The 26,792-nt window shown below is 45.9% G+C and overlaps 1 protein-coding gene across 5 annotated transcripts in view; it reads right to left on the bottom strand.

The window, feature by feature from the left end:
- The window catches only part of LOC119977810 (Krueppel-like factor 12), a 283,688-nt gene that overhangs the window by 28,847 nt on the left and 228,049 nt on the right, over positions 1-26,792 (bottom strand). Inside the window, exon 6 of one of the 5 annotated variants that reach the window (XM_038819036.1) lies at positions 21,040-21,348. The exons of 3 other annotated variants lie outside the window; for them this stretch is intronic. In XM_038819036.1, coding sequence (XP_038674964.1) covers positions 21,201-21,348 — 148 coding nt within the window. In that variant the 3' untranslated portion in view covers positions 21,040-21,200. Of the gene's footprint in view, positions 1-21,039; positions 21,349-26,792 lie in introns of those variants that run through there. One more of the 5 variants, XM_038819037.1, reaches the window with a different exon arrangement.

Genomic DNA, 26,792 nt, shown 5'->3' with positions numbered 1-26,792 from the left:
GTCAGGCGCCTTTCTTGCGTCGGTGCAGACTCTGAACTGTACTATTCTGTGATTCTGAGAAGGTGGGGAAACTATTGATCCTCCTTCAAAATATCAACAGGGTTAAAGACAACTTTTAAAAATAAAATTAGAGTATCCATTTAATTTTTTCCAATTAAGGGGAAATTTAGCGTGGCCAATCCACCTACCCTGCACATCTTTGGGTTGTGGGGGTGAAACCCACGCAAACACGGGGAGAATGTACAAACTCCACACGGACAGTGACCCAGAGCCGGGATCGAACCTGGGACTCGGCGCCTTGAGGCAGCAGGGCTAACTAACCCACTGCGCCACCGTGCTGCCCCAAGACAACTTGAGGTTGCTCACAACTCTGTTACTCAGTTTCCTTTTTTGCTCTGATTGTCCTGTGATCTGTATGGTTAAATTCCAAACGGCACTTTTGGGAGCAGAAGGTTCCCAATGAAACATATTTGACTTTCCGAGACACGTAAACCTCTCCATTTTGCTATGTGCTAATCGAGGTGGCCTTAATTGGACAGATCCTCTGGGATCTACCAATTCACAGAATCGCGGCAGTGCAGAAGCAGGCCATTCGGCCCATTGAGTCTGCACCGACCCTGGAAAAGAGCACCCTACCTAGGGCAGTCCCTCACTCTATCTCTGTAACCCCACCTAACCTTAGTCTTTGGAGACGAAGAGGCAATTTATCATGGCCAATCCACCTAACACGCACATATTTGGACTGTGGGAGGAAACTGGAGCACCCGGAGGAAACCCACGCAGAGATGGGGAAAACGTGCAGACTCCACAGAATCACCCAAGGGCAGAATTGAACCCGGATCCCTGGCGCTGTGAGGCAGCGGTGCTAACCACTCGGCCGCCATTTCAAAAAAGGTCCCAATGAATTTTTAAAAATCTGTCAGTCATTGTGCAAAATCCTGAAAGTGCCACATTCTGTGGTCATGCTGAAACCAGCTTCTGAGGTCTAAATTAAGAACCTCTTTTCTAATGAATCCAGGCATGTTCGCTGCTGGCTTTGATTATTCATAGAATTGTAGTTCATAATACAAAATAAAGGAGGCCATTGTGCCTGCATCATCTCTTTGAAAGGACTGTGCAATCAGTCCCTGCTCTTTGCCCAGAGTCCTGCAAGTAGTGTATGCCAATGGCGCAAATTAAATAATATGAAAATGTAACTTTCAAATCGACAGCAGACTTAAGTCATGTGCTATTTACAATAGTATGCAGGCTTGGTCCAGTTTCTATCATTGCACTGTCAGTGTTCATCTGTTGTTGGCAGTTCCTGGAAGGAGAATATTATATCCATTCCCATCTGCAAAGTTTCTGTCTGCAGGGAGACTCAGTTTTGTGGCAAGGAATGCAATGCTGGTAACCTCTGCCATCTTGTGGTTTAAAATAGAAATGCAACCCGAGATGGGTTAGCCGTGGTTCCCAGTCACTTGCAAAGGAGAATTTTTCCAGTCTGCAGGAAGGTGGAAAACTCTTAACAGCCAATGAAAAAGTAAATGCAGTGCATTAGTTGCTGTGACATATTTTGCAATTAGGAAGAACTGGTCCAGCGATGTATTAGTTTTCTGCACGGCACAATCTTTGCCTCCTTCCTGAAGAGTGGTGCCGGGAATTGAACACACTACCCCAGGTGGAGTGAACTGGTGCTTTATATAGATTCAGAATAATCTCCTGACGTATGCACTCTACACGCCCCACTCCTATTAAACCGCTAACTAAATATCTTTGTTTCCTGGCCCCCACGCTGGCTGAACTGGTTCAAAGGGGTTCACTCTGCCCCTCGCACATTCAAACCTTTCCCCCTGGAAACAACTCTAAATCCCTCAACCATCGCAAACGACCATCTCCATCTCCAACGTCCCTTCCATCTTGAACGTGATGTTATCTCCAGCGCCCATTCTCCCTGCAAGTCCATGTTTGAATCTCTCCAATCGGACTCCACCATTGCCACACTACACTGACTGAAACAAAACCACCAAAATGCACTGGGCGGGATTCTCCGACCCCCCGCCAGGCCGGAGAATCATCAGGGGGCGGCGTGAATCCAGCCCCGCCGCCGGATTCTGCGGCGCCGGTTTTCCGGCGGGGGCGGGAAACGCGTTGCGCCGGTCGGGGGCCATTGCCCATCCCCCAGGCGATCCTCCGCTCTGTGATGGGCCGAGTGGCCTCCCGCTTTCTGCCAGTCCCGCAGCGTAAATCAAACAAGGTCCTTACCGGCGGGACCTGGCTCTATGGGCAGCCTGCGGAGTCCTCGGGGTGGGGGGAAGGTGGGGGGGGGGGATCTGGCCCCGGGGGGGTGCGCTCACAGTGGCCTTGCCCGCAATCGGGGCCCACTGATCCGTGGGCGGGCCTGTGCTGTGGGGGCACTCTTTCCCTCCGCGCCGGCCACTGTAACGGTCCGCCATGGCCGGCACGGAGAAGAACCCCCCAGCGCATGCGCTGGGATCACGCCAGCACACGCTGGCACTCCCACACACGCGCCACCTTGTGCCGGCCGGTGGAGGCCCTTCGGCACCGGTTGGCATGGCGCCATCCCCGCCGGTGCTGGCCTAGCCCGTGAAGGTGCAGAGGATTCCGTGGGCGGGCCTGTGGGGCTGAATTAGCTCACCAGGCTAAATCGCTGGCTTTTAAAGCAGGCCAAGCAGGCCAGCAGCACGGTTCAATTCCCGTACCAGCCTCCCCGGACAGGCGCCGGAATGTGGCGACTAGGGGCTTTTCACAGTAACTTCATTGAAGCCTACTCGTGACAATAAGCGATTTTCATTTTTCATTTTCATTGGCCATGCTAAATTGCCCCTTAGTGTCCAAAGATGTGTAGGTTTGGTGTGGTTATGGGGATAGGGCGGGGGAGTGGGCCAACCTAGGGTGCTCTTTCAGAGGGTCAGTGCAGACTCAATGGGTCAAATGGCCTCCTTCTGCACTGTAGCGATTTGATGATTCCATGAGGTGCATTGGCCTTGATCATCCTACAACATTTGATGTGATGCCACCATTCCATCCTTCCTCTAATTCATTTTCTGCTGTCACCCAGGCCAGTGAGATTTTATCTCACTTGGTCCCAATTTGTACCTATTTGAATGTAGCCAGGTCTTCTCCAACAATGGCATCTCATCTCACCTCCGTACTTGCCAGCTTTCACATGTCGGTTCAACCCACCCAGTCCGCCTTCTCAACCAACTCTCACTGCACCTCCACTAATTTGCATTGTCAGCTCCCCCATCCAATTTCCAGCCTTAAATCAGCTGTAATCTTCTCCAGTTTGGTGCGCTAAAACAGCCCCATTCCACCTCGCCCCCTATTTACTGTTGTGTCCTGAGGCAAATTGCAATCCCAGTCTCCTACTCAACTCTGAGCTGAGCTTTCACATCGCACAGTGCCCAACTGGATAAATTGTACACGCCCGTGAATTTTCTGACTAATGGTAACACAGCTTCAAAAGAGAATGGAGAACACTTTGATTCATTGAACAATGATGGTCTGGGTTCTGCTGCTTGCGTCCTGTAAAACGCTCCCGCAGCACAAACCATCCGCATGTACAAAAGAACAACAGCAATCACCCGAGGATTAGTTATCTGCTTCCTTCAAAAAACATAACTGCTTCTTTTTCCTTTTGGTAACAGTTCCAGAGAGGGCTTTCAAAACGGTCGGCTTTGAATTAGATTCCACATGATCACAATTAACTATTGCCTACAAGAACTGGGTATTCAGTGTGACTCAAAATACACTGTACAATGTGGTCCAATTAACATTTAAAAACTCCATCACCTCAAAATATAATTCAAATTACGTGGAATATGCCAGGTGCTGTACACATTTAACAGCAGGTTATAGGCCTAAATAATTGGGGAATTTGACAGGGAAAATAGTGAATCCGATACGATTGCTTGTTAAATTCTAAAATTTGGTTTAATCCCTGGCGCACACAACGGCGTTACTAAAAAATGAACCAGGTTTGTATACTTGCTGTTATATTTTGCCTCCACAGTGCTTCATGTTATGCATCCAGCACTCCTCTGCCAACCGCGCACAAGACCACACCCACTCGCGCGCGCACAACCAATCCCACGTGAGCATTCAATTGACGGACAGCACCAGGGACCAATGAAAAGCCAAATCATCATGGCAATCATGCGTGCCCCACCCCTCACAGCTGCTGGAGACAGACGGAGGAAATATGCGGGAGGCGACAGGAATGAAGAGTTCACTTGCAAACAATGAGCAGCGCCCCTCCCAACTAATATATAACCTAACCCCCATTCCCCACTCCCCCCTACCAGTGTTTGGCACCATTTGTACTTCCACTCTCCCGGGCCCTGATGTAAGGGGCATCACAATTTCAACCAAGTGTTTACATGAATAGACATGAAGGACTGAATTCTTTGGACCTCCGACCGTGTGTTTCCTGGCGTGCGCCAGTCGCCGTTTGTGGGATTCTCTACTCTCGCTGCTTGTCAATGGGTATTTATATAGAATCGTCAAATCATAGAATACCTACACTGCAATAGGAGGCCATTCGGGTCCATTGGGTCAGCACCGGTTCTTGGAAAGAGCACCCTACTTAGGCTCATGCCCTCAGCCTATCCCCGTAACCCAGTCTGACAGGGGCACTGCCAGGGTGCCAGGCTGGCAGTGTCAAGGTGCCCGAGAGGCATTTTGCCCATGATGGGGATCAGGCCCAGAGGCAACCTGACCTTATGAGGTGGGTGGGGAGATCCTTGAGGACCCCCTCCCCCCATGGCGATTTGGGGCATTGGGGGTCCGGTGTCGCGTTGGGTCATTGAGAGATCGGGGAACGCAGAGCAGAACAATGCAGGAGGTGGGACTGAAAATAGGGCTTTCCTTGCCGAGGCCCGAAAAAATAATAGCGCCCCGTTCAATTGCAGGGTCTTCCCAGTGCTTCTGATTTATTCGTTAAATTGTATCCCCCCCCACTTGTCTAAACTTTAGACAACACCCACTTTGGGATTATAATCCTAAACGATTTAACCTCTCCTCATATGCCAGTCCTGCCATCCCAGGAATCAGCCCGGTAAACCTTCGCTACACTCCCTCCATAGCGAGAATATGCTGGCTCTGAAAAGGACACCAAAGCTTCATGCAGTTCTCCAGGTGTGGTCTTACCAATGCCATATACAATTCCAGTAAAACACCCCTATTCCTCCACTCAAATCCTCTCGCTATGAAGACCAACATACCATTTGCTTCCTTTAATGCCTGTTGCACCTGAGCACTTACTTTCAGCGACTGTTGCAAAAGGGCACAAAGGTCTCGCTGAGTATCCACCTCTCCCAATTTACACCCATTCAAATAATAATCTGCCTTCCCTTCCCGGCTACGGGATTTTGTTCAGCAGACGTTTCTGACATTCCCGGGGCGGCACGGTGGCACAGTGGTTAGCACTGCTGCCTCACAGCGGCAGGGACCCGTGTTCAATTTTGGCCTCAGGTAACTGTCTGTTTGGTGTTTGTACATTCTCCCAGTGTCTGCGTGGATTTCCTCTGGATGCTCTGGTTTCCTCCCACAGTCCAAAGATGTGTGGGTTAGGTTGATTGGCCATGATAAATTGCCCCTTAAATCCCAGGGATGTGCAGATTAGGTTATGGGATTATGGGGATAGGAAGGGGTAGACACTTGTAAATGGGCAGAGAGTTCATTAGAAGGGTCGGTGCAGACTCGATGGCTCCGTCTGCACTGTAGGGATTCTATGATTGCTGGTAGCACCACCATCCACTTTATTGGAGAAGATACTCTCCTGTGTGGGCTCGGAAAAGGGCAGGACCTCCAGGATCTCGGGGGAAGAGCAGTTCTCAGTATAAGAGGTTAAGGCCAGCTGAGAAGAGGAGCTGGGATCCATATTGGAGGAGAAGGTGTGGAGTGAGTCCCTGCACAGGGTGAATGCTACATCATCCTGCGCGAGGTTGAGCTTGATCCATCTCAAGGTAGTGTTTAGGGCGCATCTCACCAAGGCCAGAATGAGACCATTTTTTGCGGGGTTTGATGATAGGTTAGAGAGGGCCCACAAACCCATGCGCACATGTTCTGGCCCTGTTCCAAATTGGTAGGTTTTGGGCGTCTTCCTTTAGCAACATAGTGGCAATTCTAAATGTGGATTTAGAGCCCTGTATGCTAGTAGCTCTACTTGGGGTGTTGGATCAGCTGAGTGGAGGATAGGTGCGGGGGGGGGGGGTAGATGCCCTGGCATTTGGGGTGATCTGCATCACTGTAAATACACAAGGGGTTAATGCAAATACACTAAGACTAGATAAACACTAGAGGGAACACCAGAGACATCATGACACACAGACATTCAACCAATAGATCAGTAAGATAGGACACAACCAATAGGCAGTCAAGACACACCCAGAGGTGACACTACCACAAGGGGGCTACCCATATAAAAGGAAGCTAATTAGCAGACAGAGTTGGAATAAATGGGTCTATATCCGATTGGCAGGCAGTGACTAGTGGGATCTTTGCAAGGACCCCAACTGTTCACATTATACATTAATGATTTGGACAACGGAACTAAATGTATTATCTCTAAATTTGCAGATGATATAAACTTGGGTGGGAGGGTGAGCTATGAGGAGGAGGCAGAGATGCTTTAGTGAGATTTGGACAGGCTGAATGAGTGGCCAAATGCATGGGCACACATGCTCTTTCTCTTTCCATAGGCAATACTCAGAGAGACAGGGCCAGATCAGGAAGCATCACATCCACTGCATGGATTAGATTAGCAGTAGAGTCAAACTCAAGTAGGAGAATTGTTAACTGTTCAATAAATCTATCTCCAAGTCTGAATCTTCCTTTGTCAGAGCGTACATCAAGGAAGCAGCTTATCCTACGTGAAGAAACGTAACACAACAGCATTCACCTCATTGATTGCTCGGAGGCAAATTCTGCTGTGCTGGAGACAGGCAATGCCATCTCGTGCCTCAGTGTGGCTAGATGACTTAATTAAGTTTTTATACCTTGAGACGGTCAAGTGTACAACGAGGGGGGTCGTTGGTTCGATAGGCTCTACTGCAGAAGGCAGCCTTTCGTATAGTACTTTGGGAAATTGGCCACTGTTAGCTGTTAGTGGGGGGGTTGTTTAGTTGTATTTCTGGTACTGCTGTTATTGCTACTGTTATCGTTTAACATTTTCTGATACATATGTTGGTTTGTTTTGTTTTTGTAATGCTCTGATGTCATATTAAAAGTTCAATAAAAATATTTTCAAAATAAATCTGCCTTCCTACTTTTGCTATCAAAGTGGATAACCTCACATTTATCCACATTACACTGCATCTGCCAGGCATTTGCCCACTCACTCAGCCTGTCCAAATCCCACTGTAGCATCTCTGCCTCCTCCTCACAGCTCACCCTCCCACCCAAGTTTATATCATCTGCAAATTTAGAGATAATTTAGTTCTGTTGTCCAAATCATTAATGTATAATGTGAACAGTTGGGGTCCGTGCAAAGATCCCACTAGTCACTGCCTGCCAATCGGATATAGACCCATTTATTCCAACTCTACCTGCTAACTAGCTTCCTATCCATCCCAAGATACTACCCGCAATCCCATGCACTTTAACTTTACTTAGTAATCTACTATGTGAGACCTTGTTGAAAGTCTAAGTAAACTACATCCACTGGTTCTCCCTGGTCAACTCTACTGGTTAGATCTTCAAAGAATTCCAGTAGATTGGTTAAGCATGATTTCATCTTCATAAATCCATGCCGACTTTGTCTGATTATACCACTGATTTCCAAATGCTGTGCTATGATAATGGACTCTCGCAACTTCCCTACTGCCGATGTCAGGCTCACTGGTCTATGGTTCCCTATTTTCACTCTCCTTCCCTTTTTGAATAACAGGCTTATGATAGCTACCCTCCAATCTGTAGGAACCATTCCAGAGTCCAAAGAATGTTGGAAAATGACCACCAACGGTCTACTAATTCGAGAGCCACTTCCTTAAATATTCTGAGATGAAGATCTCAGCATGCGCAGTTGCCGTCTTCCCCTCCGCTGCCTCACAAGACATGGTGGCTTGATCTTGCGGGGCGGCGGAGGGAAAAGAGTGCGTCTTTTAGAGACGCCGGCCCGACGATCGGTGGGCACTGATCGCGGGCCAGACACCTCCTGAGCACACACCTGGTGCTCGATCCTCCCTCCGCCCCCCACAGGCCTCACATGCAGCGGCCGCGCGATGTTCACACCGGCAGCGACCAGGTGTGGTTGGCGCCGGCGTGAACCGGTCAGGTTCGACAGGCTGCTCGGCCCATCCGGGCCGGAGAATCGCTGGTCGCCGTTAGAAATAGCGAGCGGCGATTCTCCGAGTGGCCTGTCGCAAAACGTGACACGCCATTTTTAGGGGGGGTGGGAGAATCGCGTGGAGGTGCCAGGGCGGAGTGGCGTGATTCGCCTGGCACTCCTGCGATTCTCCCACCCTGCATGGGGGTCGGAGAATCGCGCCCCTTGTGTTTCTCAGAACTTCTGGTACATAATTCATGTTTTCTTTTGTGACTGTAAGGGGTCTACATATGTTTTTGTCAATCATTTTCTCTTTACATACTTATTAAAACTTTAAAGACAATTTTTATGTTCGCCATTAGCATATTTTCATATTGTATTTTCCCTTTCTTAATCAATCCCTTGGTCCGCCTTTGCTGAATTTCAAACTGTTTTCAAATCCTCAGATCTGTTGCTTTTTTTGCTAATCTGCAGGCTTCTTCTATGAATCTAATACTATCACTACAGTTTGGTGGTCTGTATACCACCCCTACGAATGATTTTTGTCCCTTGGTGTTTCTTACCTCGATCCATACAGGTTCCACATCATCTGTGCTAATATCTTTCCTCAATATTGTATCAATATCTTCTTGAACCAACAATGCAACTCGACCACCTTGTTCTTTCTGTCTGTGCTTCCTAAAAACCGAATAGTCCTCAATGTTTCCTTCCCACCCTTGGACATCCTTTCCCATTGAAGACACCCAACGCCTCCGGGAAACCCGCAGGAGGGGTTGTGCTGACGGGAGGAACAAAGAATTGCATTCTCCAGCTGAAAAATAGTCACTTATTTTCCAAACTAAGAGTTGTTTTTATGAGGTCTCTAACCGTCTCATTGGTTTCCTTTGAGTTAGCAAGTCAGTGCAGACCGAGTTACACAATTTCATTCAGCCACGAGCAAAGTTTCTGACTATAGCATGGTGCTATGGAGTGACAATGAGGTTCGTACATGGTTTGAAAAATGCCACCTTCGTACAAAACAATGCACAAAGTTCAAACCTGCCGAAGTCTTGTTTGTGACCAATGGCGGTGCTGTCTTCATTACCACTGAAGGAGCGTTTACGTTAGTAATAATGCCCGTTTGTTGCAAAAAAAAAATTGGCCGCTGGTCATTAAGCAAAAAGCATCAATTTCTACCAGCACTAAATAAATCAAGATCAGCGTCCGACATGAAGTTTTGAAAGAAATATGCTGGCAATTGCACCAGTTCGTCACCCTGCCTCTGCAGTGTCCTGCCTGCAGGTGGCGACAGTTACATTGGTTATTGAACACTGCTTGGGTTTCTCTGCTGGCAGCTCCATCTGCAGATTGATATGCAAGGCTAACCCCCCCCTCCCTCTGCCGCCTCACCACCCTTCCTCCACTGTCGCACTGTAGTCCTGTACCGTGCACACTGCACCACGCATGGGATGCAATTTACAACCGTTCTGTAATGGAACAATTGCAATGATATTGAAGAGTTCAACTGGTGTCTGCGAAAAGCAAGGTTCAATAGAAGGTGATGGACTTCAGAATGCAATCATTTTCCATCGGGTTTTGATGTGCCTTATCACCTCATAGATCCGCAAGACTTTTTTTTTCTTTAAAAAAATTAAACTGGCTACGCTGTTCTAAGCGGCAATGTCTCTTTGCCAGATTGTGTGCTCCCCATGTGCTCGTCTCTGCCCCTCCCGACATACAGCATCATTACGGCAGCACCGTGAAGGCATTATTGACACCAAAAAGAAGGTGCACCGGTCAAATTTTCATTTGTGGTCTGGTTAAATCATTCTGAAATGAATTTGAAGAAACAATCCTTTGGGTTATGCAATTTCACAAGCCACTGTGAGGGTTAAGAGGGAAGCTGCTTGTCGACGTCTGCCCACATGGCTGCGCAACCAGATGTGAGGAGATGCGCAAGAGCAGTCGGGGGTGACTTGTTTTCTTCATTATGTTCCTTCCCCATTGTCTTTGGGGAAAACATTCCTACTTCAACCCTTCTCTAAGGCATGGCCAGGATCAATCTTTGTGAGGGACACAGAATGTACTCAGACAAGAGTGCCACAAACCTTTTTAAATGGACCATGGGGTATAATGTTAGTGGACGGTACGAACCTTCAGCAGAAATACATTGTCAGGTTACCCACTTCTATTATTAAAATGCAAAGATCTACATCACTTCATTGGTTTCCAAAGACCTTCTGACGTAGCAATCTAATTGGAAGGATCTTGCATAGATGTTGACAGATGCAAAGGCAATGCCACTTGCAATACTTTTCCAAGGGTTTCTTGTTCGGAGTTTACTGTGAAGAAGAACTTTCGGCTGAACATTCCGATGCAACGGAGAAAACCGCAGGTTACAGGGAAAAGCATTTAAACATTTAAGACCATATGACCATGAGAAATAGGAACAGGATAGGTATTTCGGCCCCTTGAACCATTCAATAGTTTCATGGATGATTGGTAATTCCTCAGGTCCACTTTCCTGCCATTCCCCTGTAACCCTTGATTCCCCTGCTGATCAAGAATCTGTTAATCTCAGCCTTGAATATGCACAAGGACTCGACCCTCACAGCTCTCTGTGGCAAGGAGTTCCAAAGACTCATCACCCTCTGAGAGAAGAAATTCCTCCTCACCTTACTCTCAAATTGACACCCCTTTATTCTGAGACTGTTCCCACCTGCTCCCAGACTCTCCCATGATTGAATCATCCTCTCAGCATTTACACTGTCAAGCCCCTTAAGAATCTAACATGTTTCAATGGGATCACCTCTCATTCTTCTAAATTCCAATGAATAGAGTCCCGACCTGTTTACCCTCTGCTCACAAGACAATCCCTGTGAGCATCCTCATGAACTTTCACCGAACTGCCTCCAATTAAATAATATATTTCCTTAAATAAGGGACAAAACTCCAGATCTGATCTCACCAATACCTTGTACAGCTGCAGCAAGACTTCCCGACTCTAATATTACTATCCCCTTGAAGGAAGGGTCAACATTCCATTAGCCTTCCCAATTACCTGCTGCACCAGTGTGCTAGCTTTCTGTGTTTCGTGCACAAGTACCCCCAAATCCCTCTGTGTTGGAATTTTCTCCATTTAAATAATAGAACAAAGAACAATACAGCCCAGGAACAGACCCTTCGGCCCTGCAAGCCTGTACCGGTCATGATACAGCCCTTGGCCAAAACCCTCAGCACTTCCTAGTCCCGTATCCCTCTATACCCATCCTATCCATGTATTTGCCAAGATGCCTTTTAATGTATCTGCTTCCACAACCTCCCCTGACAGCGCATTACAGGCACTCGCCACCCTCTGTGTAAAAAACCTGCCTCGCACATCCCCTCTAAACTTTGCCCCACGCACCTTAAACCTATGCCCCCTGGGCTGACCCCTCCTGCCTGGGAAAGAGCGCCTGCCCATCCACTCTGTCCATGCCCCTCATACTTCTGTTCTTTTGTTCTCCCTTCCAAAATGAATTATTCTATTTACCAACTATTTGCCCACTTACTTGACATGTCAATATCGCTTTGCAAACTGTTTGTATCCCTCTCGCAAGCTGCATTTCCACTTAGTTTTGCATCTATAAATGAGGCTACAGTACATTTGCTTTCTTCCTCCAAGGCATTAATGTATATTCTAAACAGTTGTGGTCCCAGCATTGATACCTATGGAACCTCATTGATTACATTTCACCAACCTGGAAAAGAATTCCTTACCCTGCCCATTAGCCAATTCTCTGTCCATGCCAATATACTACCTCCAAAACTATGGGCTCTTATCCTATGACTTAACCTTTTGTGAGGTGCCTTGTCGAACGCCTTCTGGAAGTCTAAATACATCACATCTACTAGTTCCCCTCTATTCACTCTGGTTGCGACTTCCTCAGAAAACTCTAATAAATCAGTCAGACGTGATTTCCCTTTCGTGAAGCCATGCTGACATTGCTTGATTAGATTATGATTTTCCAAATGTGCTGCTATTACTTCCTTAATAATTGTTTCCAACATTTTTCAATGACTGATGTTAGGTTAATCGGCCTGTAGTTACGCACTTTTTGCCTCCATCCCTTTCTGAATACTGGAGTCATATTGGTAGTTTTCCATGGGGCTGGTTTGGCATAGGGCTAAATAGCTGGCTTTTAAAGCAGACCATGACAGGCCACAGGCCAGCAGCGCGGGTTCAATTCCCGTACCAACTTCCCCGAACAGGCGCCGGAATGTGGAGACTAGGGGCTTTTCACAGCAACTTCATTTGAAGCCTACTTGTGACAATAAGCAATTTTCATTTTTCAATCTTCCTGTACTTCTCCAAAATCCAAGGATCTTTGGAAAATTACAACCAATGCATACACTATTTCTGTAGCTACTTCTTTTAGGATTTTTAGGATCCTCAGATACAAGTCAACAGGGCCGAGGGACTTATCTGCCATTAGCCCCATTAGTTTGTCTTAGGCTCAGAATTTTGCTCCCGGGTTGGTTGCACAGAGGTAATTCCTGGCTCCACAAACCCGACCTTTAAAAATGCGTGTACAGATGTTTGATTCTCACTCTGATGGAGGGACGGGGGGACCGGGGGGAGGGGGGGGGGTAGAGGGGGTGGGGGGGGGGGGGGGAACGGTGGGGGGGGGGCCATCCCAGGATGAATTGAGGACAGGACCACTGACACGGTCTCTAAAGGTTACAAAACAGATGAAAAGATTAAACAGCCCTCTAGCCCATGCCCCTCGCAGCCTCCAACAGATTCCCCATGCACCATCTGTGCCAACATTTGCCACCTTATGCCCTGCACCCATCCCTCATGGCTTCTTATACCCTACATGCCAATGTGCAACGAGTAACAGAAACCCTCAGACTTATGATGACAGACAGAGTCAAATAGCAAGGAATGTTCTTTTTTGTAACATTCCAGAGACCTGTTATCAGCGATTTAAAGGGCTGGACTTTTACTTGCCTTAACAGCTCTCTTTGTCAGGTCCATTTGACAGGTGCTTTTGACAGTTTTGACAGTTGGTTTTGACAAGTCTGATAACGGTTCCAGTAAGCTTGAAAATAATGAGTTTATTCATCTTTTGTACACATTCATGTCCACTTTTAACACTTCCATAGGGCACCTTCCCATCCCTAAGGTATGCTGGGACCAGATCCAAAAAGGTACCTTACATCTCCAAAGAGGCACGCTGGCTATCCAAATTAATCCACCAAGTTCAGACTTGTTCTTGCCTGATCCAATCTTCACATGTTGGTTTTCACGCTCCTACCCTACCAAATTGCTACGTCAGTGGAGGAAGCTGATGATTTAAATGGTCAGTTGCTCCGTAAACTGGCCATGTATAAAATGCATCCTGTCCCCAAGGAAATGAAAGTACCATGTTCAGGGCCAACTTCTGATTTTCTGGCATTTGCACTATTTTCCCCACAACAGAAAGCTTCTACTTCATGGTGTGAGGAAAGCAAAAGGGAATTAGATTTCTATTGGCAAACATTAGAAATAAGGTATAGTTTTAAGTGTGTTTAATTTAATGTTTCTATGCCTGGAAGGGTAAAACCTATAGTTAGATTCATGGGAGATAAAGGCATTTGTACGTACGGGGATTGGTTAAGCTCCACATGTGTTTCCATTGTACTTAGAGTGGGCTATGGCGTGAAGAATAAATAAAAGGCATAAGCATGTGGGTATTGCTCAGCAACTGGGGCCTTGTAAGGTAGAGAGCTTTTAAGTTTTAGTTTTTGCTGTATTTGTGGGAATTTAGAGAAAGGTAGTAAGAGAGAGAAAATACCTCTCACAGCTCTGCTAGAAGCAATTGGTTTCTAAGGCTAAAAAGGAAAAAGCTCTCTCAGCTTTGCTAGAAGAAAATCCATACCATGGAGTTATGGTTAATAAAATAAGTACAGAGACCTGAAGAGCAGCTCATTAAGGAAACTAAAGAAATTGAGAGGTTTCCAAAAAAGTCTGAGGTTAAAGGCACTAGAACAGAGAACTGTTCAGTAAAGGCAGACTGAGCTGAGAAGAAGGCTGAGACACCAGAAAGGTATCTGAAACCATTTTCAAGTTCGTGAAAGTTTACAGCCTATGGAGTGTGAGTTGAAATAGCTATGGAAGTCGGTGGCTGGATCTCAGAGTTTGTGTAGAAGCAGCTCAGACAAAGGAAACCTAAAAGGGGGTGGTGTAAAATCCTGAACTGGATTCGCTGTTGAAAATGGAGCGAAAGCTCGGGGTAAAAGTATCATTTGAAAAACCTGGTCTGGATTTCTGAATGCAATCGAAGATGTGAAAGTGTGTTTTTGGGAGTGGAGTTTGGAAATTCTCACGTGACCAGCATCTGGTGAGATTCTGAGGAGACATCCACAACCATTCACGGGGTTCAGAGTGGAGAGTGTATTTTCCCACAGTCACCTTGTATGCTTAAAAGGAACTTTGTGTTAACGAGATCATTGTAGATTCAGATATAGTTTGCAATCAGTGTTAATCTTAAAAGTTGAGTACAATTGTTAAGCTGGGAGGGGGGGGGGGGGGGGGGGGGGGGAGAGGGAAGTAAAGGTTTATTGTATCATAATTCCAATTTTTCCTGTTTAATAAAAAATGTTTTCTTGTTGTTGATCCTGCAACTCTATTCCTCCACTTTAAAAAAAGTTAGTCTTTTGAGCAAGAGTTCCATTCTGGGATCTTCCCTTCCAGTGATAACACCAACTGTGATTATAATAGCAGAGAAAATCTGGGCCTTAATGGCACGTGTGCCTTACGAAGGGTGGGTTACATTGGAGTAATAGTGAAAAGGATAACATTTTTAAATCACTCTATCTTTTGAGAAAACATAGAAACTCTGTCTTGTTGGAATATTAATTGAATTCACCTGAGGAAGGAGCAGTGCTCCGAAAGCTAGTGATTCAAAACAAACCTGTTGGACTTTAACCTGGTGTTGTAAGACTTCTTACTGTGCCCACCCCAGTCCGACACAGGCATCTCCACATCTTAAAAAATGTTAGTTGAGGTGTAAGCATTGACCTGGATAATGCCCCCATCTGCACCTCTTAGATGGGAGGGCAGACAGTGCCCAGGGTTAACAGCCCAGATGAAAGATGAAAGCTCTAACAGTGCAGCATTCCCTTGGTACTGTCCTGTCAGTTTTTTGATATAGCGCTCTAGTCTCTGAAGTGGGACTTGAACCCACAGCCTTCTCACTCAGAGGTGAGGGTGCCACCAACTGAGCCATGACTGCAGTGAAACATCTTGAATTGGCACCTAAGCCAAAAGGCTTTTTAACTGCAAGCTTGATCTCAGTGATCTGTTATCATTGTTGTGGATCTTAGATAAGGTAGGGCTTTGTTCTGATTGATAGATACTGCAGCGCCTATACTTCCTCAGGAAACTAAGGAAATTCGGCATGTCCACATTGACTCTTAACGATTTTTACAGATGCACTGTCGAAAGCATCCTAACTGACTGCATCACAGCTTGGTATTGCAACTGCTCGGCCCTTGACCGTACAAAACTACAGAGAGTCGTGAACACAGGCCAGTCCATCACGTAAACCCGCCTCCCATCCACTGACTCTGTCTCCATCTCCCGCTGCCTTGGGAAAGCGGGCAGCATAATCACAGACCCCTCCCACCCGGGTTATTCTCTCTTCCAACCTCTTCCATCGGGCAGGAGATACAAAAGCCTGAGAACACGCACCAACAGATTCAAAAACAGCTTCTTCCCTGCTGTTACCAGACTCCTGAATGACCCTCGTATGGACTGAACTGATCTCTCCCCGCATCTTCATATGCTTCACCTGATGTCTATGCATATACATTGTGTATCAATCTTATGTTTTTCATGTATGGAATGATCTGTCTGGACTGTATGCAGAACAATACTTTTCATTGCACCTTGGAACACATGACAATAAATCCAAATAAATCGAAATCCAAGGTGATTAGGCTGTTTTAACTTTTATTGAACATTCTATTAACCATCTGTAAGAGAGACAAAGGGTCATCTGGACTTGAAACGTTAGCTCTTTTCTCTCCTTACAGATGCTTCCAGACCTGCTGAAATTTTCCAGAATTTTCTCTTTTCAGATTCCAAAATCCGCAGTAATTTGTTTTTATTCTATTAACCAAGTGCATTAGAAGATTTAGCATGAGGAGTCACATAGAACTTTCTATCAGCATGCTCTGCTGTCATGTGATCTTACATCACTGATGATGTAGACTGTCTATCTATATATCTAACAGAATATATATACCAGAAGTGACACACTTAAGTTTTAGACTAGACAATGTGCTCTTGTCTCTGGAGTGGGCTTGAACCCTTGGCTTTCTGACTCAGAGGCACTGAGCAAAATCTGACATCAATGGGAAAGATTAACATCTGCCGTTAGATACAACGTACCAAGTACCATCACTGACACAGCTGAGAGATTCTAGCTTCAAGTTACTGAAACAGTTTCATGGTAAGTGTGGAATCAATGGCAGTTTAAAAGTTTGGCTGCTGAGTTTCAGAGCTCACAACGGTCACGGTGTAGAGAGGTGGAATAACAACCAAAACCGAGTAGACAACCTAAACCCCAGACTTGAACTCAAGAGCTCATATGAGCTGAAATGGTTCGACGGAACAGAATCAAGAAAACTTTGTTGGGCTCCAGTTCAAGACAAAGGGCGGCATTCCCCATTGCCCCAGCCTTGTGTTTCTCGATGGCGGGGTTCGCTCTTCCCGCCGCTTGTCAATGGGATTTCCCAAAGAAGCAACCCCACACCGCTGGGAAAACTGCGGATGGGAGTGCACTGCCAGTGGGAAAAAGAGAATCCCAACGGCCAGAGAATTCCGGCCAAAATCTACATAGAGCACGTAGCAGTATCGAGGTGTCCAATAGCGTGATCAAGTATAACTTCACTTTGACACGTTCCCTACACTACAAATGTGTTAACTGCGGGTCAGAAATATTTATTTTCTCATCAGTATGGGATAGCGAGCCCAGATTTACCACAAATCATGTTGTTTCTCATTAAGTTCATTTTTCACATTTAACATTTATTCTATTTTATTGATTGTTTTACTTCAAAGTATGGCAGGAGTGGTTTAGAAGTGATTTATTGACACATTCAATACAAATGAATATGTTAAATTGACCTTTTCACATTATTCTGTGTCATGTGGTTTAAAGTATCTCAATATAATAATAATCTTTATTGTCACAAGTAGGCATACATTAACACTGCAATGAAGTTACTGTGAAACGCCCCTCGTCGCCACACTCCACGCCTGTCTGGGTATACAGAGGGAGAATTCAGAATGTCCAATTCACCTAGCAAGCACGTCTTTCGGGACTTGTGGAGGAAACCGGAGCACCTTGAGGAAACCCACGCAGACACAGGGAGAATGTGCAGACTCCGCACACAGTGCCCCCAGCCGGGAATCGAACCCGGAACCTGTGAAGAAGCAACAGTGCTCAGCACTGTGCTACCCTGCCGCCTTACGAAACTGAGGTCATTGACCTGAAAATGCTAACCCTCTTTCTCTCTCTCTCTCTACCCACCTTTCTCTCCCCAGAAAAACTGCCTCACCTGCTGATATTTCTATATTTTCTGATTTGATTTCTGTCTTTGGTTGAAGTTGGAATGTTGGCAGGACATCAGAATTCCCCGGTCTGTGAATGGCGCAGTGGGAATTGTTTTTACATCTGCTTGAGCTGGCCGTATGGTTCTCAATAAAATTCATCATGGATCTGACATCTGAACATAGAAAATTTGCAGAACGGGGGGGAGCATTCATCCCATCGCTTCGGTTTGGGCTGAACAAAAACTATCCGGCCTAATCCACTTTCCAACTTGCGTAACATGACCTTGGAGGTTACAGATCTTCAAGTGCGTATCCAAGTGTTTTTCAAATGTGATGAGGGTCCCTGCCTCCACTCTCCTTTCAGGCAGTGAGTTCGAGACCTACCACCATCCCTCTTCGTGAAAACATTTCTCCTCCACTCTCTCCTAATCATTCTCACAATGAACTTGAATATATGCTCCCCGGTTATTGACCTACCTTTGATAAGAGAAATAGGCCCTCCCTGTCCACTCCATGTAGGCTCCTCATAATTTTATACACCTCAACTAAATCTTCCCTCAGCCTCTCTATCAAGGAAAACAGCCACTGCCTATGCAATCTTTCCCCACAGCTAAAATACTTCATTCCCGGCAACTCCTTTGTTAATCTGCTCTGTGCTATCTTTAAGTTTGATCACATCCTTCCTGTTACAGGCTGGCCAGAACTGTACACGTGCTCTAGTTTTTGTACAGTTCTGGGATAAACGCTCTGCTCTTATACTCTGTGCCTTAGGTGATTAAGTGAAAGTATCCCAGTTGTCATAGCCATAGAAAGAGGCCCTTTGGCCCATCATGTCTATGCCAGCCATCAAGCACCAATCTATTCTACTCCCATTTTCCAGCACTTGGTCCGTAGCCTTGTGTGCTCCGGCATTTCAAATGCTCATCTAAATACTTCTTAAATGTTGTGAGGGTTCCCGCCTCTACCACCCTTTCAGGCAGCGAGTTCCAGATTCCCATCGCCCTCTGGGTGGAAAGGCTTTTCCTCAAACTCCCCCTAAATCTCCTGCTCCGTAGCAGAAATTATGCTCGTTTTTTATCAGCCCCTCTACCAAGGGGAATGTTTCTTCCCAGCTATCCTACCTATGTCCTTCATAGTTTTGTACACCTCAATCAAGTTCCCATCAGCCTTCTCTGGTCTAAGGAAAACCAACTGAACCAGACTCTCTTCACAGCTGAAATGCTCCAGCCCAGGCAACATCCTGGTGAATCTCCTCTGCACCCTCTCGGGTGCAATCACATCCTTCCTATATTATGGTGACCAGAACTGTGCACAATACTCTAGCTGTGGCCTTACCAGTGTTTTATGCAACTCCACCATAACCTTCATGCTCTTATATTCTATGCCTGAGCTAATAAATTCATCCCCCGCCATCTGGCCTGGGCTTGCGAAATCCTACCAACTGTCCTGGCTTGAGACAATTCACACCTCTTTAACCTGGGGGTTACCCCTATCCCTGGATCTGTAAAGATTTAATTACCTGCGAATGCTCGCATTCTAAGCATTGTCTGGCATCTTTGACTTTGTCGATATATATGTGTCTGGAACCTACCTTTTCATTCACCTAAGGAGCAGTGCTCCGAAAGCTAGTGATTCGAAACAAACCTGTTGGACTTCAACCTGGTGTTGTAAGACTTCTTACTGAGCTAATAAAGGCAAGTATCTAATTTGCCTTTCTTAACCACCTTATCTACTTGTCCTGCTGCCTTCGGGGATCTTTGGGCATGGGCTCCAGGGTCCCTCTGGTTCTCTGTACTTCCTAGCGCCCTACTGTTCATTCTGTAATCCCGTGCCTTGTTAGTTGCTTTCTTACCCACTTTATCCAAGCATCTACATGCTCATTATATCCTTTTGTTCATCACTGGCACTCCGTACATATCTCAGGGGGAGATGATGGCATTGTGGTAATGTCATTGGATTAGCAATTCAGAGACTCAGGTTAATGCTGTGAGGACATGGATTCAAATCTAAACATGCTGGTGGGATTTAAGTTGATAAATCTGGAATATAAAGCTAGTCTCAGTCAAGACAACAATCATCAACTGTTGTAAAAAAAAACATCTGGGTCACTCCTGAACCCTCTAAGGAAGGAAATCTGCCAGCCTGACCTGGCCGGACCTAAATATGTGACGCCAGACATTCAGGCTTGTTACTGCCTCTCAAATGGCCCAGCAAGCCACTCAGTGCAAAGGCGACTAAGCATGGACAACGAATGCTGGCCTTTGCCAGTGACACCCACGTCCATGAAAGAATAAATAAAAAGGTTAGAAGGGAGGCTCTCCGACCTCTGCCCCATGTAATTCTTTGTTCAATCAGTAGGAGGTGCAAGGTAATAATCCCGACTCTCATTGCGAAGCGACCTGGCTTTATTTAGCACCTCTTCAAGTCAATGCAGCTGACCTTGAAAAATCAGAGGCGTGGAGTAGAAAAGTGGTCATCAAACCTATGCCTGTCCACCTAGGATTGTCACCTGACTGTCCTTCCACCTGTCCAGCTAGGTTTGGGGATTACCGTTCACCAGCTGATGGTCATGTGACCACGTGCATACTGAGAGCTAGGGTTGCTAACTATTTTGGACATATTCCTGGAAGGGCCATCACATGACTTCCATCCTCCAATTTCCCCAGCCACACCCTGACGTCAGTGGTAGGGAAATTATTGGAGAGAATTCTTCGAGACAGGATCTACTCCCATTTGGAAGCAAATGGATGTATTAGCGAGAGGCGGCACGGTTTTGTGAAGGGGAGTCGTGTCTCAGTAACTTGAGAGTTTTCCGAGGAGGTCACAAAGATGATTGACAGGCTTGGAGGGCCGATGGGCCTGTTCCTGTACTGTTCTTTGTTCTTGTGGTTTGCTTACAGTGCATTGTGGAGATTTGTCATTGGGTCCTGGAGAGTCCTAGGTAATTACGGAGCCTGGGCAACGTGAGGGAAAGCCTCAGCAGAAAATATGAGAGTAAGCACTGTCCCACCAGCTAACAACACCAGCTGACAAAGGCTGACTATTTCAAAGCTGGCTCCTTGAAAACCCATCAGGTGGCAAGTCTGCCTCTGTTCTTAGCTGCGTTGTGTCAGCTCACTATACAGGGTGCTTTTGCCATAATAGTAATGGTCGGAAAGCTATCTTGTTATTGGAGGTAGGTGCAAAACAATGAGGATGAATGATCAATACTTTGAGCAGGTTTATTTATAAAGTTGGAGGAAAGCCAGGCAGACCTGATTGTGAACTTTCTCATAAACACCTCAGCCTCACTTCCTGTTGCTTTGCAGTTTGGTAGATCACCTGTTGCTTTTGGCTGAATGCCAGGCTGGGGCTTAACAGTCATTGTCAGTGAAAAATTCGAAGGGTCTGTTCTTGCAAGCACCAAAAACGATGACAGATTAATGCCAGCTCAATCAATGCGATAATTCTGTCACGAGCGGCGAGGTCCTTTTTCCAATCCACTTGCCCGTCAACTGCTCTGTTAAAAGCAAAACTGAATACAGGTTCATACAAATACTATCAGTATCACCTCAGTCCAAAAAGGTTTATCCCTTATCCTCAAACTTTCACCCCTAGTTCTGGACTCTTTCATCATCGGGAACATTCTTTCTGAATCTAGCCTGTCTAATCCTGTTAGAATTTAATACATTTCTATGAGATCCCCTCTCACTCTTCTAAACTCCGTGATCTATGATGCATGATTGAGGGAAGTGAAATATGATGACAATCATACATTTACTTTTAGAGCAACATGTGCTTGTTATTGAAAAAAAATCTGATCCAGATTCAAGATTTCTATCTTTGTAATGTCTTTGTAGGTGTATTGGCCATGCTAAATTGCCCTTAGGTTAGATGGGGTTATCCCCGTGTCTGCGTGAGTTTCATCCCCACAACCCAAAGATGTGCAGGTTAGGTGGATTGGCCACGCTAAATTGCCCATTCATTGGAAAAAATAATTGGGTACTCTAAATTTATTAAAAAAAAAACAAAAAAAAATGGTTAGATGGGGTTGCAGGGTTACAGTATAGGGTAGGCTTAAGTGGGGTGCTCTTTCCAAGAGCCGGTACAAACTCGATGGGCCGAATGGCCTCTTTCTGCACGGTAAATTCTATGTCTATGAAGTGATCAGAAATGTTCATGTTTTTGGCTTTGAAAATAAAGTAACCTGCATTTGCATTTATATAGCACCTTGCACAACCTCAGGACATCTCGCAGCACTACACAGCCACTGAAGTGCTTTCTCCGAAGTGGAATCGCTGCTGCAATGTAGGAAATTTGGTCGCCAATTTGCGCACAGCAAGGCCCCACAAGCTTCAGGTGATAATGAATTGGCACGCCAGCCAAGGTTCTGTTAGTATCAACTCACATGTCGAAGTCAGAAGGTTATGGGTTCAAGTCCCAGTCCAGAGACTTGAACACAAAGATTAAGGCACTCTAGTTCACCACTGAGAGGAATGCTGAGGATGTGGGGAATGTGAGGGACGGGGCTAGAGAGTCTAGGATTTACCAAGCTAACTGGGCTGAAGTCTCAGAGATCCGAGGCGGGCCTTTTAACCAGTTGGCACTGGGCAGCTTCTATGGCCATCTCCAATCTGCGTTTGGTGGCGGTGAGCAGGATTCTATCCCACATCTGCACGACCATCCCTCACTCCCACCCCGGAATGAAAATCACATTATTCAGGGCACTTTTTCCCGAGGTGGGTCCACAAGTCTGGAAACTTCCCAACTTGACCTCCACCAAAACTAAGATTGGCCCGATATGTTTCCCATCCCCAGTAGCACACTGGTGAAAGGTTTTGGAACTGTAGCAGTTGTTCTTTGTTCTGTCGGGTTTTCGCCAAGGGTGGTATCATGACCAGTACAGGCTTCGAGGGCCAAAGGGCCTGTTCCTGTGCTGTGCTTTGTTCTTTGACCAATATCAGGCAACAAGAAGTTAAGTTTTTTTGACAAGACATAATCGACCGCTTTGCAAAATGGCCCCGTTCAGTCTGCAAGCAATACCCTAAGCTTCCAGTGACCTGTGGTTTCAACTTCTCACTTGCTGTCACACTAACATCTCTGTCCTTGGCCTAGTGAACCATTCCAGTGGCGCTCAGCACAGGCTTGAGGAAAGGCACCTCATTTTTAGAACAGGCACTTTGCAGCCTTAATATCGAGTTTTACATTGTCAAACTCTAATCGCGGCCCCCACCTCGTTTCCTTCTCTTTGCGTGTTTCGGTTGATTTCCCCCACTTCATTTTCCTTTCAGTCACCAGCACAGCTGCTCTGGGAACGTCTTTTGTTTGTTGCCCCATCACCATTCCGCAAGGCCCTGTGACTATCACCCTATCACGGACCTTGTCCCATTCACTTCCCGCTCAAAGCCTATTTATTACATCTCTAACTATTTCTCGCTTCTGATGAAAGGTCACAGGCCTGTAACGCCAACTCTGTTTCCCTCTGCACAGATGCTGCCTGACCTGCTGGGATTTTCCTGCATTTTCCGTTCATACAATTGACAGCTAAGTCAGTTGGAGTGATATGATTAGAATGACTGCCGGAAAAACTTAGGGAGGAATAGAGGCGAATGCACCAAGTAATATGTCTTATCACATTGCTTTAATAATACGTTCCTGACAGGGAGAAGAATTGGGCAATTGTACTCATACTCCCTTAAGAACATAAGAACATAAGAACTAGGAGCAGGAGTAGGCCATTTGGCCCCTCGAGCCTGCTCCGCCATTCAATGAGATCACGGCTGATCTTTTGTGGACTCAGCTCCACTTTCCGGCCCGAACACCATAACCCTTAATCCCTTCATTCTTCAAAAAAATTATCTATCTTTACCTTAAAAACATTTAATGAAGGAGCCTCAACTGCTTCACTGGGCAAGGAATTCCATAGATTCACAACCCTTTGGGTGAAGAAGTTCCTCCTAAGCTCAGTCCTAAATCTACTTCCCCTTATTTTGAGGCTATGCCCCCTAGTTCTGCTTTCACCCGCCTGTGGAAACAACCTGCCCGCATCGATCCTATCTATTCCCTTAAGCGACAATTGTTGATGGCCTCTTCCACTCTGAGAATAGTGGGCCGAACATTTCTTAAAATACACTTTTAGAAGCACGTGCTTAAATTCTGACGGCTAGAAATAACTATATGCAGAAAGTAATGTTATGTACGCCTCATGCACTACAACAATTAGCTATACCACAGGCATGTACTTCATCTGTTATTAGAAGATTCACATTTTATAAAAGCTCTACCACAATGTTACAATCACAGATAATTGGGGAGTGAAACTTTTTTAGAACAACAACTACTTACATTTATCTCGTATCCATATAATAACAATAGAACATAGAACATAGAACACTACAGCGCAGTACGGGCCCTTCGGCCCTCGATGTTGCGCCGACCTGTGAAGCCATCTGAAGCCTATCTGACCTACACTATTCTATTTTCATCCATATGTCTATCCAGTGACCACTTAAATACCCTTAAAGTTGGCGAGTCTACTACTATTGCAGGCAGGGCGTTCCACACCCCTACTACTCTCTGAGTAAAGAAACTGCCTCTGACATCTGTCCTATATCTCTCACCCCTCAATTTAAAGCTATGTCCCCTCGTGTTGGTCATCACCATCCGAGGAAAAAGACTCTCACTGTCCACCCTATCTAACCCTCTGACTATCTTATATGTCTCTATTAAGTCACCTCTCAGCCTTCTCCTCTCTAACGAAAACAACCTCAATTCCCTGAGCCTTTCCTCATAAGACCTTCCCTCCATACCAGGCAACATCCTAGTAAATCTCCTCTGAACCCTTTCCAAAGCTTCCACATCCTTCCTATAATGTGGTGACCAGAACTGCACGCAGTACTCCAGGTGTGGCCGCACCAGAGTTATGTACAGCTGCAGCATGACCTTGTGGTTCCGAAACTCAATCCCCCTGCTTATAAAGGCTAGCACACCATATGCCTTCTTAACAGCCCTATTAACCTGGGTGGCAACTTTCAGGGATTTATGTACCTGGATGCCGAGATCTCTCTGTTCATCTACACTACCAAGAATCTTGCCATTAGCCCAGTACTCAGCATTCCTGTTACTCCTTCCAAAGTGAACCACCTCACACTTTTCCGCATTAAACTCCATCTGCCACCTCTCAGCCCAGCTCTGCAGCTTATCTATGTCCCTCTGTATCCTATAACATCCTTCAGCACTATCCACAACTCCACCGACCTTCGTGTCATCTGCAAATTTACTAACCCATCCTTCTACACCCTCTTCCAGGTCATTTATAAAAATGACAAACAGCAGTGGCCCCAAAACAGATCCTTGCGGTACACCACTAGTAACTGAACTCCAGGATGAACATTTGCCATCAACCACCACCCTCTGTCTTCTTTCAGTTAGCCAATTACTGATCCAAACCGCTAAATCACCTTCAATTCCATACTTCCTTATTTTCTGCAATAGCCTACCGTGGGGAACCTTATCAAACGCCTTACTGAAATCCATATACACCACATCAACAGCTTTACCCTGATCCACCTGTTTGGTCACCTTCTCAAAAAACTCAATAAGGTTTGTGAGACATGACCTACCCTTCACAAAACCGTGTTGAGTATCGCTAATCAACTTGTTCTTTTCAAGATGATTATAAACCCTATCTCTTATAACCTTTTCCAACATTTTACCCACAACCGAAGTAAGGCTCACAGGTCTATAATTACCAGGGTTGTCTCTACTCCCCTTCTTGAACAAGGGGACAACATTTGCTATCCTCCAGTCTTCCGGCACTATTCCTGTCGACAAAGACGACATAAAGATCAAGGACAAAGGCTCAGCAATCTCCTCCCTGGCTTCCCAGAGAATCCTAGGATAAATCCCATCTGGCCCAGGGGACTTGTCTATTTTGACATTTTCTAAAATTGCTAACACTTCCTCCTTTTGAACCTCAATTCCATCTAGCCTGGTCGACTGAACCTGAGTGTTCTCCTCGACAACATTGTCTTTCTCCAGTGTAAACACTGACGAAAAATATCCATTTAATGCTTCCCCTATCTCCTCTGATTCCACACACAACTTTCCACTACTATCCTTGATTGGCCCTAATCTTACTCGAGTCATTCTTTTGTTCCTGATATACCTATAGAAAGCCTTAGGGTTTTCCTTGATCCTATCCGCCAACGACTTTTCGTGTCCTCTCCTCGCTCTTCTTAACTCTCCCTTTAGGTCCTTCCTGGCTAACTTGTAACTCTCAAGTGCCCTAACTGAGCCTTCATGTCTCATCCTAACATAAGCCTTCTTCTTCCTCTTGACAAGTGCTTCAACTTCCTTAGTAAACCACGGCTCCCTTGCTCGACAACTTCCTCCCTGCCTGACAGGTACATACTTATCAAGGACACGCAGTAGCTGTTCCTTGAAAAAGCTCCACATTTCGATTGTACCCATCCCCTGCAGTTTCCTTCCCCATCCTATACCTCCTAAATCTTGCCGAATAGCATCATAATTGCCTTTCCCCCAGCTATAATTCTTGCCTTGCGGTATATACCTATCCCTGCCCATTGCTAAAGTGAACATAACCGAGTTGTGATCACTATCACCAAAGTGCTCACCTACATCTAAATCTAACACCTGGCCGGGTTCATTACCCAGTACCAAATCCAATGTGGCCTCGCCCCTTGTTGGCCTGTCTACATACTGTGTCAGAAAACCCTCCTGCACACTCTGCACAAAAACTGACCCATCTATAGTACTCGAACGAAAGTATTTCCAGTCAATATTTGGAAAGTTAAAGTCCCCCATAACAACTACCCTGTTACTCTCGCTCCTGTCAAGAATCATCTTTGCAATCCTTTCCTCTACATCTCTGGGACTATTCGGAGGTCTATAGACAACTCCCAACAGGGTGACCTCTCCTCTACTGTTCCTAACCTCGGCCCATACTGCCTCAGTAGA

The sequence above is a fragment of the Scyliorhinus canicula genome, chromosome 14 (assembly GCF_902713615.1).
Source record: "Scyliorhinus canicula chromosome 14, sScyCan1.1, whole genome shotgun sequence".
NCBI classification, from domain to species: domain Eukaryota; kingdom Metazoa; phylum Chordata; class Chondrichthyes; order Carcharhiniformes; family Scyliorhinidae; genus Scyliorhinus; species Scyliorhinus canicula.
The sequence above is the reverse complement of the archived record's forward strand: the minus strand, read 5'-3'. Positions and strand labels throughout refer to the sequence as shown.